Genomic DNA, 21,650 nt, shown 5'->3' with positions numbered 1-21,650 from the left:
CGGAAAATTTATGAAAATTCAGAAAAGTCAGATGAGCCATCACATCTTCGAAATGAGTGCACCTGAACATTAATCATTTCCCCTAAAGCAAAAAATAAACAACCGCCACAATTTCCGGACATTAATCTCCCGACATCCCCTATAAAGTCTCGGCCCTCTCTCACTTAACCACCGCAGATTAAATCTACAGAAAAATTCTAATTAAACCAACTCCATCAATGCATAATAATCCCGATTAAACAATCACCTAAATTAATAATCAACGAGACGTGAATCTTCCATGGAAGGTATTAAAAAAGGTGGGTGTAAAAAAAGAAATTATATGAAAATATTTTCCCTCCTTCTGATTATCAGCTCCTGCTTATCTAAACGAGTTACACCGAATCACACGTAGGCACGCTGGCCAATAGAAATTACCCCGTTGGTTTTATCAGGTCCTCAAGACTGCGTACGAGTGAGAAAAGATTAAAACATGTAGAATGAGGACCGTTGGCTGTGTAGCGGCACCACGAGAGCAAATGTAAATATGCTAATTGCTGGGATCGAGAAGCGTAACTAATTGAATTAAGCGATGCAAAAGTTTTTAGTCCGGGAAAATTGGCATGAATTAGATCGGTAGTGGTTCGTACGCCCTGCACTCTCACAGCTACCGTCTGTCGACTCGTTAGCTTCAACATTTTTTTTTAAATCCCCACTCGCTATTCTATCGTCCACGAGAGCAATCACTCAGATTGAACATTTCACATGTCCAAACGAAAAATCTCAATCGCGTGCAGACAGTGATACCTAAAGGCCTTTTACCATTTTCCAATTGCCCTCCCACTTGCAAAAAAACAAAAACAACATCCAAGAAAAATATTAATAACACGCTATTGCTTTTAACCTCATCTGAAAGAAAATATTTCATTTCAAGTGCCTTTAGCAAAAATTGGGAGGTACGGTGAACCGAAAAAAGGGGGCTGTACTTAAAAAACGTGATCGAAATACCGCAGTTTCATTAAATCGTTAAAATTAATCCAATGGCAAGGGGGGTAAAACGAGTAGATTGAATTCCCTAAATGGGAGTGGATGATGCATTCGAACGGGTTAGAGTTTCCAAAGGGGAGTGAGGGTATTTCCAGTCTGTCATACGGCCGTGTGTGGTTTTTGGTTTGATTGAACTCCAATCCTCCCCTCACTACAACTCGCTTACGATCATTTAATATCTATCAACCAAACTGATGTTGAACTGATGTGGCAGGTGAACGGAATGTCAATCACATACGACAATTATTCATTTTTATTTTTCTTTTAACGTTAAAAAAATTCAGTTCCAATGAAATAGGACCAGTTCGCACATCACTAATCCTACCCCGGACCCTAACAACTTTTTGCCCCGGGAATTTTCTCGCAGGAATAATCACTAGTGATGTGGAAAAACGACGTTAATTGTTGATAAAATCAATTACCTCCTCCATGAATACAGAATGAGGCGATGAAGGGGTGAAACCCCAAGAGTTTTTATTTGATTCGAGTGACGGATGATTTGATGAAGAAGGGAAAGGGGTTGAATAATGGAATTGTAATTTGTGTCAACACTCACCTTGGCTGGATCAGACTTCTCCTGTTGTTCAATGAACGTCTGCGATCCACGTGATACCGTATTTCTTCGTGTCGTTGTGGTGCCATCGTGCGATGGCCGTACAAACTCGATTCTTCCACCCTCAACAACAATATTCGGAGCGGGTGGAAAATTCTCCGTATTACCGACAGCGTCGTAATACCCCAAAAGTCCAGCTTTCTCGCCGTACAGGGGATGAATTTGTCTGTCGGTAAGAAAAAAGCTCGAGGGTAATACAGGGAAAAAAAGCCAACTCCGAGGGTAAATTGTGAAAATGAAAATTTCTAGAATTCTCTGACTCACCGGGGGGATGGTATTGGACGTGGTTTGTCTAGAGCGAGCTCGGAACTGAGGGGTGAATCAGATCCACGGCCACTGGAAGCCCTGGAAACACAAAAGAAAACACATTGTTAGTATCGCCCTGTTTCACAATAGTCCGGCCATTGTTTTCCAAAAACAAAAATATTAAACTCGTTTATTACACCCTCGAAATTCAATAAAGAGTTCGTTGTACAGAATTTTTCCATTACAATAATCTTGAATAGTCCAAAGTCTGGTGGAATCTCTTTTATTCATTGATGAAACTGGCGTGCAAATAAAATGGATTTGTTCACGTGAGAACCATCGTTCGGAAAAGCCATTGAATTTGCGATTGGTAGTTCAAATTGGCAGAAAATCTCCACCGAATGATTAAAGTAATTGATTATTTGATTAGTTTTTGGAAAAAAAATAATTTGCGTTCATTTTTTTCTCCCTGTGATGTCTAAGTCTCCCTATGCCTTTACCTAAACTACTCCCTCACTAAAAATTCTCAAAATCCCCCGGAAGCACTTCTCTGACTATATTCGGAATTGCTGAAATCGTTTATTACTCCGGTGTTAATTATTTTCAACTCAATTTCGCTATGAATACAAGTTCACAACTTCCTCGCACTGCGACTCAATCAATTTAATTTAACTGGCAGTGGCAGCCTGCACATTTCACTATACAAAGAAAAACTTACTTCACTTAATTATATTTAAGTATCTTTTACAGTTCAGTGCAGGCAGTGGCCCTATATATTTATGCAATTTAAATCCTGAACATTCAGCAACACTCAAGTTGCATTTTGCACGAAATTATTGCTTCGGAAATAACGGTTCTTTATGTTCAACACATAACTAAAATTTTATATTTTAGAAAACGTTCTGTTCATTGACAGTGGACAGGGTCGCAGCGTAAGCAGCACCCCCTACGTGAGGGGTTAATATGTTTATCTATAGATCTAGGGGGAGGGGCGATGAAACGAACCAGGGTTTCCATTGTATTGGAAACCCCCAGCGATACATATTCAGATACTTCGTACCTGAACGTGTCGATCTTCCTTCCCATTACTTCGACATTTCAAATAAAATATCCTACACCACCTGGGCTCCCAACCCATCATTACCGCAACCTGCTCCTCGTCACATCCCAGACTAGAATTCAATGTCGTTCTCCCATAAATTCCTACTAAACTGTCCATGAAGTTTCAATTTTCCTCCAAAGGTGTGAATACCATTTGCCTTATTCACCACTCACAATCTCTGCCCTTCCTTCACCCCCCCCCCCCCAGTCCTACACGATCGATAAAGAATTTTCATCCCCTACTGCAGATGCTGCAAAATTATCTTCAACTTTTCGAAAAAAAACAACCAGACATCTTAGCAAGAAATGTATGATAACTTTGCGGTGAATCATTCTCAGAATTTGCCTCATTCTTCATTCCAGTTATTTATTTTTACCTCCATATGCAAATGTCGTCGTGGATGTCAGAGATTCCGTCTGAAATTCACGAGAACTACATTATCCAAGCCTTCATATATTCCAGCATACTCAAAACTCCCATGAATTCACGGATTATCCATGAACATAACACAGAAAACGAGCAACTCCAGGGGAGTCTGTCACCATTGTACTGTTGTGTATCGTAAATACAGAATGGGACATACAACTGGAGTTCAATGGGCTTGGTAGAGTCCCATAACTCGACCCGTATCATACCCTCACCTCTGCCTCTTTCTCACTTCTCTCTTCAATTCAACAATAGCCATTTGATGTTCTCACCTTATTTTTTTTTTTTTTCACCATCAAGCGAACTGAATGAGTACCGTTGGATGCGACACTATTTTTTCAAATGTAATTAGGGATACAGGTAAGACCCTAGGGATCTTCACAACACCGAGGGACTCGTGACTAATGCTTTATGTATATCAGTGTCGATAGAGCCAACTTCATTCCACCACATGGAATACGTGCATGTATTTTAGATGCTACTAACCATGTTTTTCAGCATAACTCTGTCTCTAGTTTCATGTGTGGTTGCTTATCACGACCCGACCCTCAAGTAATGTGATGACCTTTTTAGTGTGCTACACAACTTAATAACACACTGAGAACAAAAAAAGTTGTCCGGGGAGCACGTCTTCACTTCTATCGCGAGATTCATGACTCAAAGTTTTACAAGATGTGGGTTAAAATATATTTTACACTGACAAAACTATTCCGAAGAATGTTCGACACACTTTTAGCAAAAATTCACGTTTTCCTATGGAACAAAGCACAAGTGCGTCCATTACACGAGCCACATAGATCATCGACTAACTTCACGCGCTGTACTGTTCGCTCGTTGGTCATTGCGGTCGCCATATCGCTATAATCGAGGCGGGCAATTCAATACGGCGTGAGGCGGGTAATCAGTCCCGTTTAAATTGAATTATCGATCGAATTGACAGGACTGATTGGGACTTCTTTGCGATAAAAAGCGAGTCATAAAATCATAATGTCCGGAATGATGATGGAGTTGATGGTACCGTACCATCAACCAAGTCAGCTAATGTACTGTCTGATGTTGTAGACATTAAATTATTCATCAAGCCAGTAACAAAAAATGTATTCATGCAACTTCACTGACTGGAAATAATCAATTAATCTTCTGTAACGCGGAATATACGTTTCATAATGTAATTCATCAGACGCCATCGTTCATTACGAAACACAAGCAAACGTAACGGTATACGCTTGATTAACCCAGTGGCAGAAAATGTGACGGTTGCGGCATAATTTTTTTTTCTCTAATAATCGTTAATACGACACGGATCTGTTCACCTAATGGAATAATCCAGTGTGATACATTTACATGACATTGAATTCCCTCAGAACACAAACGTCGGGCTCTCGTCTTCTTGAATGACTCCAAAGGATTTTTCAATCAAATACAAATTACAGATTATCTTAACATTTGAACTCTTAATATCCCCCCACCCGGAATTCCTCGCGGATGAGTCAGTGGACAGGAGAAGTGGAGGTAATAAATCCCGAGCGTGAGTTCACGAGATCAGCCAACCCAAACTGCTGCTTTGGGGCCATTGGCACTAAGTGTACGTACATGTACGATCAATTGCACTTTACATTACCAAGCCGGTAGGTTAGTGAATGTACGCGGGAATTGAGGAAGGGAGATGGTAACACACTACAGTTTGTTGAATAATTTCCCATGCATATGCATTTGGTGGCACCTGATGGTGTCGTTTGATCGTTGCCAGACGAGTGGAAGTGCCATATGCGTTGGCAAGAATTTTTTACATCGAGGGGGTTGAATTGGTGCATTTTCACAGACACTTCTACGACAGAAAATATGGGGAGAAGTTTCCGAGGTCTCTAATAAATCTGGAAAAATTTGAAAGGTCATAATTTTTTTCTTCCTTAAAATTAATCAATCGATTTCCATGTACCCAATGGCACCTGCACGCCCTATATAACAATTTAATGCCTATCAACGACGAATTGTTAAATTTTTTCAATTTAAAGTGTATACTTTATTCATTAGCAATTACTTAAGCTACCAACCTATTGCTCTACCTATACCTTAACGTCTACAAGAAATTACCGCTCGTGTAATTTCACACAAAATAACAGTATTTTCACTGCAGAATAAACCGTAAAGTTTTAATGCCTCCAATAAAAATAAATTGACTCGGTTCTAGAAAATACAAAGTTCTTTCCCCGTTTGAAAATCTCGCGAGCAACAGAATCGACTGATCTAAGCACGAAAGACCGTATCCAAAGACATAACTGATGATTAAACAAATTTATTTCACACTGATGCATTGATCATCGAAAATTAAATGCCACCAATGAGCCATTGCACAAGTCAGAATCAATTAGTTGATATAACGAAACTAATTGTTATCTGAACGTTTAATCTCTTGTCCAAAAATTGTAGATTATAAAATTGAACGAGTTACAAATAAGAGGAAATATTTTTGACAGAGTTGATACGAGTTTAGCTTGACACATTCGTATTTATCGCAGAATCAAGTTCTTCAGGTTGCACTCGATAGGCAATTATGATCATGTTAACATATTCATACCGAGTCACTTGATTATGGCAAGTAAATCTGTTATCCACTCCATATCACTTATCTCATCTAAGACACTATCTGACATCAGAGAAATTTCTCACAACATTTAATACGACTTTCCATTAGTCACTGAATAGAATGACGAAGCATTTCGATCATTCTATCACCTATTTTCGCAGACTTCTAGCTGACCATAATCATTCAAATTACGGATTTATTTCAGATTCTTCTATCCAATCATTTCATGTGATCAAGATATTACCACATTATGGGCTTTTAATGGCTAAAAAATTGACTTTCACATTTATAATGAAAGCAAGCAGGGTGATAAAAGCTATATGACAGATTGCATATGACTCTTACACTCGACGTATTTTTCTTTTTTTTATCTTGAGTGCTATCAATTTACTCCGCGAAGAAATATATGTAGACAATATATGACGTCTATATAATGTATAACTGTCGTCAATGAAAATACTAGACAAAATGCAGGACCAGTTCATGTCCTAACTGTCACCCTTGTGAACACATATAAATAGGTGCCCATAATTATTTACAAAAAATCATTTCTCTATGTGTTACGACATTTCTAGACATTTTTCCCTAAACTTAAACTGAGAAATAAAATTCCTTTGTCAGGAGTATTCACCAACAACAAGGAAATAGACTTGACATTGAAATACTTGGCTTATAGAAATATTTATATAGATAGTCTCCCTCTTCATACCCGAAAATCAATAATTTCCGAATGATTCATCGGCGGCGGTTGCCGGTAAAGGCACATCATTCGATGAATTTAAATGAAATATTTTTGAATACCTATAAATATCAGAACTGGGTCGTCATCAAAATTAATATCCTCCCCGGTGTCCCGCGGAAACGAAAATCCAATGAGAAGTTGAAACATACTGAGCGTGACGTATGCAAGTTAGCGGGGAACACACATCGGGTATTTTCTCCAAGTCCAGCTGTGTGGCACATTCAGGAATGAGAATAAGTGGTGAGAAGAGGCGGGAGGGTATGAGGTGGTCATGTTTTCGGGTTGGAAGACGCTACGGGAGATCAAAGTCAGTGCTGCTAGATATTTCATTGGTACTCCTGCCAAGTTGAAATGCACATTTTGAGATAGAGCCCACTGCTATGTGAATTCGTGGCCGGAAACTTGTGAGAGAAGGAGCCTTCAGACAAGTGAAACGCATATTCTTGTAAACAGAGGAGTAGAGTCAAGGCACTCACCCCGCTGGCGTAATGGCACTTACTAACGCATACAAATCTTGGAATTTACAAATCCTCCAGACAACTTTAATCTCATTTTCGGATTCATCATCACCGTTCCTAGCATACCATTGGTATTTTTATATAAAGGATCGCGCAAATTCTCAGAATAACTAGTCATATTATCACCCCTTATCACGCGGTATTATTGATTTCGATACAGGAAATAAGTCCACACGTGTCGAGATCAATTAAACTCAATCTCGAGATGAATATCGGCATGTTTGCGCTAATAGTCACCAAATGAAAGCAATTCAACCGATAGCAATGTCAAAGTAAAGTGTGGCCCCATATTGCGGAAGATAAAGAAAGAAAAACAGCCAAAAAAAAAAAAATTTAAGGCAGAACTAAAACAGAATCAGCCTGACGATCTGTGAGCGATAACAACTTCCTGCCGGATGTGCCACTCACACAATTTTCAAAACTACCTTTTTTTCCTCCTCTTCCTCCCTCCACTTTTCCTCTCACCCTCTCAATTCGGAAACTTTTTTCTTTCTCTCACTTTTATTAACACGACTGTATTTTTTACCCTTCCGCTTTCTCCAACCGTGCGGAATCGCGATCACACGGTGTTGGTATCACATACACGTGGACGGAGAGAAAAAAAAAAATCACACAGCAAGAGCGAACCGCTGTCTCAAATGTCACGGCGTAATCCAAGACGAAATGAAACGAAAAAGTTGAATCGAATTGAAAAATAAAGGAGGAAGTGAGGGAGATAGATGTAATAAAATTGAAATTCACATTCCGTATGTTTGGTGAGAAGAGAGGAAGTCCCGTTTGTGCACAAATGGCCAAGCGAATACGATATAATCCAGAGAGCAAGGGGTGAGGAGACAGAATGACAGTGATACGATGTGCAGAGAAATGAGATAGAGAATGACGATTGAGTGTGTTGGGATGATGTCACTTCCTAGAAAGCCAAATGCCAATGCTGCATCCAATCGTATCGTATACCATTCTCGTTAAACTCATGGCTCTCGGTATATGTGTCCGATTATTTATGCATACGCATCATGAATAATTATTGGCGGGGACTGCTCGGCGAATAACGTTGTTCAACTATGTCGAGTACGTTGTTAAGCATCATCGTTATTTAAACATGACTACTCACAAGTACACGTCTCATCATATCTTAATCGAGGGATTATGATACAACGATTAGATGTGTTCAGTAGATTTTTGCAAATTTGCAGGAAGATCATGTGGTAGATTACGCGTGAATTTGATCCACATAAATATTATTACGAATAAATTTCGCACAGAAATTCAATACCATTTGCAGCAGGCTTATGGGGATTGAGAATTCATTTTTCGATGGAAATGAGATGAATGAATATGGATTCGAAATGTGGCCATCGATTCAGGTTTTGTTATAAGTCAGCGATACTGCGTAGCGAGGTGATACCTTGAGAAAGGTCATAAAGGAATTATGGAGTCAAGTGAGAGGGAGGATTGGAAGTGTTGTCATTAGACAGATGCAAAGATTTCTTGGATTGTGAGAAAGACGACGCAATTTACCATGTTTCGAAATTCGCTGGAGATAATACAGTTAAGTCCCCTGGAAGAAGTCAGACGAGTCCAGAAATTAAATGTCCATTATACAAAAATAAAAAAGGAGATCCGGCAAAACCAGCCCAAAGAGTATTTTTGCGTAGGAATTTTTATGGCCCTCAAAAATCATTCCTCTCTCTTCTGAGAACATCGAAAAAGGGGGAGACTCAAAAGAGACTCCCAATAAGGACTCGAAAGGCCTAGTCAACCAATGATTTTTTATGATCTGAAATAGAATAAAATTCAACGTGAATGAAAAGGGGGAAGTCAGTGGTAACAACCTGGAACGGATAACCAAATCCAACACTTGAAGATTTTCCGAACAATTTTCCATCCCCTCCCGAAAAATCAGTCAACCTCGTGGAAAATATTTTTGGGGTTAAGCTCCATTTACCAGGGAAAGCTAACGAGCGTATCCGTAACTCCACACACTGGCTCCTTGCCTTGTACGATGAGGTGATGCATCCGAAATGTGGTATAACTATCCAACATTCCCGAGTTCCATGGCAATCGTACTGATGCTACTCCGTACAGTCTATTTCAGTTGGCTGAGTAAATATAAACTCGGTACACCAACGGTAGAAATTATAATTACCACGTTGGTAGTAGCATCATAAATTAGTATCAGTCCCAGATGACTCATCACGAGTTTACCCATTAATTGATACCATTACCCCTACTATTCGTGAATCAGAATTCACCCGATGAATTTTCGAAAATAAAACGTCAGTTCAACAACTACTGGCCATTAATCTTTCTTGATAATTTTAACGTATCCATTAACATTAGTTCTAACAAAACTCCGTTGAAAGTGTCACATCAATATCCCTAAGTGGCATACATGTTTCGAAAATGTTTCATATGCATCACCCAGTAAGAACCCATATCCCTAGCTATATACCGGCTCAGTTGACAGTTATATATTCAAACTGCAAAGTTGGCCTGTGTGTTCCAGGAAGTTGTCGTGAAACGTTAGTTTTCAGTATGTGACTCAAGAAAATCTGTCTTAACCCACCATAACTCACCATCAACATCACAATAAGGTGAACGGTGGAATCTACTTTTTGTTACTCATCACGAGAACACATCGAAGAACATCATCGGTGACCTGTACATATACTGTACATGCAACATCTCAATAAAAGGAAACAAATAACATTAATGAGTGGGTGGGCTGATTCTCAACCTACGCATTGTCTCGAAGGCTTGACCAAACAACTTTGAATATATTATCAGTTTTCAACTGTTTAAAAAAACCGATAAAAATAATAGTTTGACACACAGAGTGGAAAGGTTAGTCTCTCAGACTTTCATTGATGATGTAAACCGAAAACTCCAAGTCCCGCATACGTGACTAGTGAGTAAACATTGATTATCCAATTTCATAAACCTTCTGCTTCATTAATTTTCCAGATCACTAATGAGTGGATTTTATGATGATTTGGCCGCTGGTCATGCGAACAGACGCACGAAAAAACAGTAATGGTGGATATATTAAGAGAGCAGGTATTTCCCCTGAACCTCATATGAATATAGTTGATGTGTTGCATGGATCCGTGCGAATGTGAATGTTTGTTTTGAAACGTGATTATTGCCAATATAAATCCGTGAAGCATAACGTCATCAGACGAACAAAATTGGGAACTGGAATACTGTACCGCCAATTAGACACCACTTTCAGTTCCCATTCGCGAAAAATAATCGAATTTGAGCCCTATGTAGGATACACATGCCAGTTACTAGGAGAGTCTCATCCCTCAGGGGTTAGATTGTCTCTTTGAAATATTTGCCCTTTTATTCTGATATATGGTGAACGAGTTTTCTAATGCTGTCTTCGGCTTGGAAAGCAATCATGCACGTGCGGCCACGTGACATTTTCCAAGGCTTGGGGATGAAATGTACTATTTTTATTCAACCCTGACCCATTCGCGACTTTTATCACCGCTACGGCCAAGCGGAAAAGTTCCGTAAGCCACATAAAAAAACTTCAGTCAAATATTGGAATTATGAAGGCAGATTTCTCACAGAGGGAAAAGTTCTTTGAGGGAAATGCTCAAAGCACGCTCGCGGATGAAATAATTGAAAAATAAAAAATTATGAATTTGTAAAATAACGAATACAAGAAGTCGTGGGGGACTTACGAGATATCGGGGTATTTGTATCCGCGGGGTCTTCGCGTGGTAATGATCCTCTCAGCTGACTACTCACACCAAGCTGGAGAGCTATACCAGAATAAATGTGCAGTGTTATCAAATAATTTTTCGAGGTTAAACCGGAAAAAGGTCAAATGTGAAGTTGACTAAAATATTGCTCACCATATTCATTGAAAACCATATTCATTGCCTGACCAATCTCGAGCTCAGGATTTATTTATTCTGTTCACTGAAACGTTGGCTCTGTTAACTCTGAGTGTTCGGAGTTAAAATTTTTCAAAGTATAATGTAAAATTGAATTGCCACAATAACTCAATTGTCTGATTCTCGTACCCCCAGCCATCAAATTTGTAAGCAAAGCGCCGATGCCCAATAGACAATTCATAAAAACACTGTAACTTGTTTTACTTTGTCAATTTCTCGCTTCACCAACGAACAAAGAGAAGTTATGTACCGAGTGGTTTCTTACCCTCGATGAGAGCCTTGAAAATCACAGTGAAACGCCTCTGGACTTGATTTTTTGCAAACAGAGAAGAGGTTAGACTCGAGGATGAGAATTTTACCCCTATTGGCTATTGCGCGCACTTGAGTCGAGTCATTACGTCATTACGAAGTTACACGCTCGAATGGCCGACGTGTACAAATTATAGGGACGTAACGCAAGAGGGACCTGCCATGCCCCTGCTAACCGCAGAACACTGTGCCAGACTGATGCATCCCATATGATGCATACATAACCATGTATGCATTGAAACAATCTTCGTGTACATGCTGTTCTAGAAACCAGCGAGATATTGAGGGCTCATGACACCCTGTCACGTCCGTTTCGTCAATAGGCGTTTGTACGAGGTGCGGAGAAATGTTCGAAGTCGAACAAGAGCTGGTGACCAAGTCTGCATTGAAAATTAACGAAGGTAAGACATTTGAAAAGTCAGGGTAATGTTAAAAATGGAAGAAAAGTCACAACGAACCTGAACATGTTGCATCACTGAGCATTTTGTCAAAATTCTTCCATTTCTCTGGCGTTCGAGAAGGAAAAAGTAACTGTAATTATCGACCGTGCGATCGACAACTTCCGGAGAACTGCTATTGACTGAATACGATTAAGATGTAAAGAGACAAACACCGAAATTACTGTGGTACACCTATCCAAGAAACGACACCGGTTTATGACTGAACATGGCGGATTTCATGAAGATAACTGCTATGTCATTGCCATAATCGATCCTTGGACAATCGATCGGCAATTAGTGAAAAAGCACAGGCAAAACGATGTCAGCGCCGCGGCCGCGGTGGCGCTGGTGTGATAAAATGGAGTCGCTCGGAGGGACGCGAATAAAATGGGCTTTCGCGCTAAAATTTTCTGGGGTGACGCATCAGTTTATCCGCGACAAATTCAACAGATCATGTTCAGTACTAGTTTTCGTTGAATTTCTTCTATCCGTGTATCATACAGTGTACGAAACAGTCGGTTCACGTCTGGGAATTCGGTAGTGAGGAGGTCAATGTTTAAGATACGATTGACCAGTGGTCAGGATATATTGAATATTTGGCGATTTATTGGGCGTCTTCTTCATGGTTATGTTTGGAGGCCTTCGTTGGCTCTCCCAAAAAAAAATCGGCTCGATTCAGTGATATTTCCCGAAGTGTGCATTAAGGGGTCGGGAGGCAGATGAAAATCCTTCAGCATCAAATAGCTGATTGGTAAGAAATATTTAATTTAATGTCCACCTAGAAAATGTGCAAAAACATATGTACGTTGCGTTACATGAGTCAATGATATTCGTGAAATATTTTCCGAGGTACAATAAAATGTAGACATTGCTTTTCTTCAAAATACATTTCGCGAAATTCCCTACACTGCGTCACGTTTCGTGGCCCTTTATGGCCGCACGATACTTCCTGCACCTGACGAATAAAAAATGAGTTACCCTTAAATCATATGCAGACCCCTGTTTTTCTCATTACAAACTCGAACAGCCCTAGCATAATAAACCAAACTTGTCTAAAAATAAATTCAATAAAAATTCATTAAACGAGACAACTCCTGATGGTGCGAAGATGCTGAATCACGCGTTAAATTTTACGAGGTACAAACCACACAAATTGCTTTGTGGTTAAATTTTTTATGACCCCACGCTTTAAGAAACTGGGCACAAAGGAAACTAAGAATTTTCGTTAATACACTGAAGAACAAAGGAACAACCCTCAGGGTAGACTAACCATTGGGGTAGTAGAGTCCCCTAAAATTTAATTATTCCATTGTACTAACAGAATTTTCTTCATAATCATCAAAGCAAGTTCGTTGGAATACTGACAAAATGTCTCCATGACATTCTCCTGATAGCATTAAATTGTAAGTTGGAAACTGATTCAATTCAGTAGATGAATCGATATTCATGGATTAATCCCTCCAATTGGCAATTTCATAGTCGACAATTTTCAACGAATGGTTAAATGCAAGTGAGTGAGATGAAGTGATGGTGGCTCTCCTCGCGTTTGGCAAATTGCCCTGGTCACACATTCGCTTGGTTTCTACCCTTTCCCTCACACCAACTGCCACTTTTCGATTGATCGAAAAACTCCTCTCCTGCTCTCGTTTTTCGTCGTTGAAATATTTCTCTAACCAAGTTTAGTGCTAGACTGCCGTGGGCGTTTGTAACCACTGGGAAATTTAATTACCTCGACAAACAGAGTCATTATTTTGTTTACGAAGCAAGATAACGAGAAATGTATTCTAGAAAACTGTTAAATTTTTTTTCCATTTTTTTACGTGGGCATGAATTTTTTAACACCTATTGTTTCGCTCTGATATTGGTAATCATTCGGGAAATGGACCTCGTGTGCTGGATCATGTAGCCACATTTTTTTTTTAATTCAAGAGAATGCCCAGAGATTGCACAAATGTCGATGAAAGGTGAATACTTGTTACAAATGTCAAGGGAATTGAAAAAAAAATTGAGATAATTCAAAATTCTTTTAGAAACTTCGAGGGAAGTCTCTAAAAATGTTGACGAGTTTTCAAGACCATCCAGACGTATTCACATACTCTTGTAGCTGTATCAAAGCTATAGCCGCCTGCAATTACATTTTTTTTTCATTCTCTGCTTAAAGGTGAGGCAGCACGTGACACTGAACAACCAAAATGCATACATTAGAGCGTCGTATGGCACGTGGAAGCAAGTCGAGAGGACAGACGACCTCCGACACGTTTTCTGTAGAGAAAATGGAGAAGCTCGAGTAGGTGCGTATAATGGTTCATAGCCCTTTCCATATTTTTTTCCTCTCTCACATGTGTACGTCAACACCCACATGATTGTACGTGTATGCCACAAGTGCATGTGTGTCTCAACAATCATATTGTGTGAGCTCACCTCCCAGACGTAACTCAACGGTTTCTAATTTCAATAAGTTGGTGCTTTCCGAGATAGTCTTAATGTTTGCTTACGAAATAGGTAGATTTTTTGTGGATATTTATAGCTTTCTGTGGGTTTTTAACGGTTTTCATTTGTTTCAGTGGGAAGATGGGAAATATTGTTCGAGGGACCCTATCGCGTGTTAAAAGCATCAGGTTCTTGTCTTTCTTGGGGTCCATCAATATTTTTTATACCTTATTAAAGGGGAATTTACTTTGAATTTTTTTCTGCTTTTCTCGGTTTATTTAGCACGAAAATATAAACACATTGTGTTTGTTTTCTCTTCTCAGTTTTCATTTCTCACTTCCACTGCCTGAGGATAAATATTTTTTCAACTTTTTTTTTTCACCTTTCGTCTACCTGATAATACACCTCCCAAGCACTCACTCGTGAACCTTATCAAACCTGCGCATCTGCCACTGGTTGCGTCAGCGTGACACTTTGCTGATTCATACATTCTGAAACTTAACGGAGAAAACGAAAGAGAGATATAATGTTTCATAAATAAACTCAACAATCGTAGACAGGTGAAAGGTGTGAAAGGTCTTCTGATATTACAAACTCAAAATTTCCCATTAATTTTATTCATTCGCTAATGCCGAAGATGTCTGCATAATTCAACTCCTTAGTGATGGACATAGGCCTATAGGATTTAGAACTAGCGGTGCGTTATGACTCAGCGTGTATGTCGACTCCACGAGAATGTTTTCTGCCCTACCTATTTAGCCTATAAATACACGCGGTACACAACAATGCGGCATTAATTTACATCATTAATTCCCGCCGAATTACCATAACTTCAAAAAAAAATGATGGTTCATGTTGTGGGATATGTAGAGCGTAAATATTGCTTTTTTCTTGATTCAATTAATTTTTTCCGTTATTCACTCAATGTTATTATTTATTTAGAATAGTCGACAGGTTTTTTAAAATTGAAAATAATATCGAGATTTCATTAAAATCGCGCTGTGGCAAAAAATTGGCAGAATTTTTCAGAAAAAAAAACTTGAACTTTGGTTTAATGGCCTCGGTCCAAGGATCTTTTACCATTTTTTCAATCATTAAAAACAATTTAACATTCCATTGAATCCAAACGCACTCCATCAATAATTGAAGTATAACTATTCTTTAATTTAAAAAAATGACTAGCAGTTAATTTTCCTGTTGAGAAATTTCCGCTCAGGAAATATAATTTTTCCACAAGAGAAAATTCGTTGTTCAAGTTAGTAATTTTCTACCTCTGTGCATGCGTAGGCGTAAATTGTAGCTGTATTAAACTATTAGGCGCTACCATATCCCCACGTATCATCTTACGATTTAATACAGCGATCCCATTTCATTGACCACTAGCCAGGAAAACCCTCGCAGTCTGTTAGAAAATTGTCAAGTTATTTCTGGTATGGCATCACAGTCAAAACCCGGGGCCCAACTCTGCCGTCACGAGGTACTTGCTTGTCATTACTCCACCTCGTTGTGTGTATGTAGGCCAAAGCTGCGGGCTCCAAACATATAATTCACACGTACAAACATCAACACACCATCCACACCACTGTACATGTGCGGGGGCTCTTTCTTTATCGGCACAGTGGGGGGAAAGGCTTTTAAACTGGCAACAAACATGCGAAAATAAATCTCTCACCATAACGAGTTATTTATTACCGCAACCATTGCGATTATTAAATATTTGTTTTCTTTTTTTTTTTATCATTTTTTTTCCTCCTTCATCGGGGTGAAAAGATTTGTTATCAGCGGTATTGTGCAGTGAGTACAAAAGAAGCCGATGTTATATGACTGAGAATGAAAGGATTGAAGTGGAGTGACCAAGAATAAAGAGAGACAAAAGATGAAAGCAGAAAAAAAAACGTGTAAAAGAGGTAAAAAAAAAACCGGAGGATAGTCGTTGAGCCGGAGACGCCTCTGACACCTGAAATCCGAGAAGAGCCACTCTGGCATTATTAATATAAGACGCTGAAACGACTGGTGGAGATCCATTTACAATGGTAACACGAGCTTTAAAAATCAGCCACGATGAATTATTATGTACTTTTTATCATCATCTCAGTCATAATCGTGAGGTCGATCTTCTCGTGTAGAAGACAAGGATCAGCTGGTGGATACAGTGGGTCAATTTGCTTCCGAGTCGGTGACCTCCGGATATTTTTGGTGATTCTCAATCGTCCACTGACACTGGAATGTCCATGAATTCCACCGCAGTGTAAAGAAAATCCCGTCAAAGATATAAAAATCTTGTGGATTCTCTCACATTGCGGCAATCAAGGCGATGAGGAAGCTGACAGGCTGATGGGAGATGCGATAGGGGACAAGACAGAGGGATATCACGTACCATACTGATTATAGGAATTATTTCCGAGCAGAAGAAGACAACGAGTACTACGGGTTGACCAAGCGACAAACGTGAAGAAAAAGGAGTAGATTATATCGTGTCTTCCAGCACATTGAACAACGGACTTTCCATAGTTGATAATATTACCTCGCAGTTGACGAATCGACACTAATAGGCAATAGTACATCTCAAATGAATGACTCATAAACTGATCGATGGCGAGATGACAAACGAGACATAAATAACAACTGCCATAGTCTTGGGAGAAACGAAATAGCAATTGGCCTGATAAGTTCTGACAGACGATTACAGGTGATTGATAGGAAAAATTGCGAAACTATTTTCGTTGCAGAACTGAAAAAACGGTGAAACAAATTTGAAGAAGTCCTCCGGTATCGCAGGTCGAGGCCAAACCGAAGGAGCGCATTCGTGAATAATCGGTGGAGAAAATTTTGATAGCGTGGGTGAATTAATTGTCCTAGTTTTGAAATAGGACACGATTATTTGTTATCTGTTATGATGATTAGATCTATCTCATACAATAGGCGGAGAGTAGGACATGACGACAGGAGCACCGTGGCGTTACGATAAAGAACACCTGGGCCACCCGCCGTTAGACAAGAGAAGTTAGCTTAAGAGAAAATAATGTCGAGTCAGCCATTTTGGTACTTCATGTACAATTATTCTATGTGATTGTTGAGGGTAATTTATTCGGAATTAGAGTCTTAACCCTACACAACTATGCCAGTTTTCATTGGGTTTTGTTGTGATAATGATCATCGTGAGAGGTCACCCACGGGGACCTGGTACAATCGCCTTGAATTATCTTTTTGGTCTCTGTCACGTTGTCTTCGTTGTCCTGATGGATAACAAAGGGGCCGTGGGTAAGGCCACTCTATTTTCGTCGGAAGATTACAGTTGGAATAAAAAAAAATATTACAGTTGCAATTTTGATGGGAATCGTTTCAAATTGTTGATTCTTCTACCGATGGAGATGCTTTTGTTTCCATCTGTATCGGTTCTGGAGATAAACTAGCATGTCACCAGGTCTGTTATTGATTTGTCATTTGCAGCTGCTTTGGTCTGATCGTCAGAAGATAATTTTCTTTCCGGAGACGATCTCACGATGTGTATTAGCTGTAGGATGTGGGGCCTTACGGTTTTCCTTGAATTTTTAATTCAATTAAATATATATAATTATACTGTAATTAGTAATTCAAATGCCTCCGATAAAATACGTTTCGGCGGATATGATACCTCCTGTTCTTCATTTAAACATCAATTCCTAATTACCGAAACGAGGAAACATTTTGATCATATCACCGGCTTCTACATTTTGAATTAATTATCCTATCAGATCTCTCTTGGTGAAGAGGCTGTTTGTGAGGTCTTAACAAATCTTGATTCAAACGTTTCTTACATAATATAAGCATCTGATAAAACCTGGTGGAGAGGAAGTCGTGGTATAGACGCGATGGTCTTTTTAACGATATTTTCCATTCAGATCCATGACAGGGCAAGAAGTGAGAACACGTCTTAATGAAATATAGATCGATTGCTCATATGAGAAGTCTCTTTCATTCATTCATTCATCTGGCTTTCAATGAACCTGTAGAAATGAATCGATACAGTCGTTCTACAGGAAGCTACCATATATACTAATATAAAACATCATCATTTCGATGAAAGCCCATCAGATCCATAAGCTGCTATTATTGTGCTCCTCACCTCCTGTACTTCTTGAATGAATAAATTCAAGTTAAATGGTTACCAAGGCCTGTCAATATGGTCTTTGTCACTTCATTATTCTTGATTCTGCTCTTCAATTCATAAAATATAGACCGCTCGTTCATATCAAAATATTTTCCATTCATTCATCTGCCTGCCAAATAAACCTCTACTAATGAACCGATACAGTTATGCTACAGCCAGCTATTCTACACACACGTATCATTAATATTCAAAATATCCCGGGTTCCCAGGTCGGCAGATGTTCAATGTCTTATATCATATTATATAGACCCGCTGATGAAACTAATGATTCCCTATTTTAGCAGTATCATCATTATTTTGATAAAAATCCATCAAACGCGGAAGCTACTGTTAATGAGAGGTGATAATTTAAGAAAAAATAAATTTCAGTAAAATGCCAACATGCCAAAGTTTTCGAATTTCACATGTCACAAGGAATATAAAATATTAGGAGATCCTTGCTATTTCATGACTGTGAAAGCATATGCTATCGTGGAAAAATTATGGTGGGATCATCATTAACTCTAATGTTTCGCAGAATTCCACATTCACTTGCTCATTCCCATTAATTTCTCCTCATATTACCACCCCAACCACAAATATCCGCCAATATGCATTTGCCCCTGTTCTTCCTACACAGTTACTCTTAATATACGGTTTAATTAAAACAGTTTCATTTAGTGTTTGACTTTATAGTAGCATTCAGTCGAGTTCATTAACAAAGGATGATTCGTGATATTATATCATTTCATCTTTACTGAAACAATTGTATTTCCCAATTAGGAAAATTTTTGGTGAGAGTTTCGAATTCAAGTAGCCCGGATACAAATACAGACAGGCGTACGAGAATAATTCTATTGTGATGTTTCCTGTCTTGATATCAGGAACCTTGATCCCCGAGGCTGGCTATGTGTTACAGTAAGATTGTATCTTTGCACCAACTTGGTGCATCCGTTACACGAGTGAATAAGGGGGTGGTTACTCCAAGACAACGCCTAGTTAATATTCATGCAGGAGTTAATTTGCATCGAGACAAACGTAGAACAGTGTTTGTGAATGTATTTAGCGCCTGAGGATTCATCCTCAAGTTGGTAGAAAGATGATTCTCATCGTCATTAACGGGTTTTCATCAACTAAGGGAAGAAATTATTTACGGATGACAATTACAAATGTCTGGGAAAATTGAAGGTCCTAACGAGAATTTTGGAGAGTATTCTTGAAAGTTTCCTGCTCGATTCTCTAATTATCGACAACACAAATGCCTCTCTAATGTTGCGAGAGTGTTACATGAATTTTTATTGGGTCTTCTCGATCACCTCTGTTAAAACTTTTGACAGGGGTTTTCTGTCATCCGTCAGGAAAATTAACAAGTATTTATCGAAAACTCAAGAAACCGTTCTCAGGTGAAATTGAAAGAACTTACCGGAATTTTAATTGATTACAGTAATTAAGCTCCATCAACTAGTTTCTTGAAATTCAATAATTGCTGGACGATTCATTTTTTCACACAGCTCACATTAATTACCAATTAATTTCCTCCGTGCGGACATTATTATCTATATCTAATTTCTTGAAATATTTCAGACGTTCCTGCGACCCTCCAAAAGTTAATCCGAGAAAGGGGATCGTTAGCCACACAACGGAAAAACCGACAAAAGCAATTAAATCATCGTGTGTATCGTGAAGAAGTGCATCGGAGCGCTGACCTCCGAGCAATGCCCAGTAACATCCGTCGTATATCCCCCAGGTAATCCTCACCGGAGTAAATACATGAAAGACACGGGCCCTTGAATAAACGCCTCAAGGTGTGGCGCAAGAAGTTCCTCCACTGTATACTCTCTTCAGGAACCGGCTCGTTAATGTGATATTTTTTTTTTTTACAGACCGTTCATGAACGACCAGTCCCGCTGACGTTTGCATCAGCAGGGTCAAGAGTAAGGACAGCAAAGTACCCCCATTGCACCCGCTTGCGTGAGTTCCATTTTACTTTTAAAACTTTTCCCGAATCATTTTTTCCCCCATTCTTCCGCCAGTTAAAGCCAAGCAGCCCACGGGGCAATTACCTGCATGACCGGTATGACTTTCGTCACAGTACTTTGTCGTAAAAGCTAAAATTCCACTTTATTACGTGATATTAAAGTTTTTATCTGACTCTTAACTGCAGCCAAAAGGAAGAGGTTGATTTTTTTTCCTCAAGGGGATCCGCCTTGCTCTTAAACGTCTCGGTTCTATCATAAATTCTTTAATTTAAACAAATTAGTTGAGTCAATATTTTTTTATTTACACTGATACTGAATGCGCCGGAAAGTGACGAGCGAAGGCTCACAGGCACCGCCATATAATTACAAAATTAGTTCTCTTTCCGGTCAATTATCGCTTGAGTCGAAATTTTTTTTTATACAACCAAAGAAATCAGAAGATAAAAAGACGGAAATGAAATGTACATAAAAAAAAAACGGGCCACCTGATGCCTTCAGGTCCCATGACGACGCGTCGACGATTTAATTATGCGGGGCTATCCCCACCGTTGGCCTCCCTACCTCTTCCTCATTTTCCTCAACTGTCTGCAATGTGCACACGCTGTCTGTTTGTTCACATGCACTTGAGGGACTTTCACCAATGGCGTCGGCTCTGGCGTCTCGTGTAAACCAAGAAGCTAACCGTGATTCTCAGTTGTAATTATCACGTCGTTGCCAATGGAGAAGCACGAAATGCATATCACAGAGATTTATGGTGTGTTTGTTTGTAGATGACATACGAAGCCCTCATTTCCCCTCCCTCATTGCCCTCTTTTATGGTACATGAGCCACGAAAGTTCAGCGACGTTGAGCATTGAGGATGTTAGAATCTTCGGTGCATTCAGGAGCTCCGGAATTTTTCATTAATTGGTGTTTTCTAAGGCCCCAATGTGGGAGATGCATGGGGGTCGCTTGGGGACGTGCTTTCTTTTATTTAAAGCGAGAAAATTACGTCTGGGGTGAATATATAGGGGCGACAGATGCAGAGCCAATTATTATGATGTGCTCAGAGAGAAAAAATTACTTCTTACAAAACATCTGTAATATTTTAAGCATTTGAAAGAGATGATTATTATTAGATCGATGAACGAAAGGTGAAATGAGCGCTCGGATGAATACCTGGGGATTGAGAAAAAATTATCCCACATCTGCTGAT

General features: G+C 39.3%; 2 protein-coding genes across 7 annotated transcripts in view; one reads left to right on the top strand and one right to left on the bottom strand.

The window, feature by feature from the left end:
• The window catches only part of LOC135160693 (uncharacterized protein), an 82,741-nt gene that overhangs the window by 45,712 nt on the left and 15,379 nt on the right, over positions 1-21,650 (bottom strand). For all 4 annotated transcript variants that reach the window (XM_064117515.1, XM_064117517.1, XM_064117519.1 and 1 more), the window contains exons 2-3: positions 1,904-1,984; positions 1,583-1,805 (exon numbers count right to left, since the gene is read on the bottom strand). In XM_064117515.1, coding sequence (XP_063973585.1) covers positions 1,583-1,805; positions 1,904-1,984 — 304 coding nt within the window. The remainder of the gene's footprint in view (positions 1-1,582; positions 1,806-1,903; positions 1,985-21,650) is intronic.
• Positions 12,365-21,650, top strand: part of LOC135160715 (CD63 antigen-like) — a 40,885-nt gene continuing 31,599 nt past the window's right edge. For 2 of the 3 annotated variants that reach the window (XM_064117578.1, XM_064117577.1), the window contains exons 1-4: positions 12,367-12,668; positions 14,079-14,208; positions 20,061-20,223; positions 20,360-20,447. The gene's annotated coding sequence lies outside the window, so the exon portion shown is untranslated. Of the gene's footprint in view, positions 12,669-14,078; positions 14,209-20,060; positions 20,224-20,359; positions 20,448-21,650 lie in introns of all 3 variants that reach the window. The other variant, XM_064117579.1, reaches the window with a different exon arrangement.

This window comes from Diachasmimorpha longicaudata, chromosome 3, assembly GCF_034640455.1.
Source record: "Diachasmimorpha longicaudata isolate KC_UGA_2023 chromosome 3, iyDiaLong2, whole genome shotgun sequence".
Taxonomy (NCBI): domain Eukaryota; kingdom Metazoa; phylum Arthropoda; class Insecta; order Hymenoptera; family Braconidae; genus Diachasmimorpha; species Diachasmimorpha longicaudata.
The sequence above is the reverse complement of the archived record's forward strand: the minus strand, read 5'-3'. Positions and strand labels throughout refer to the sequence as shown.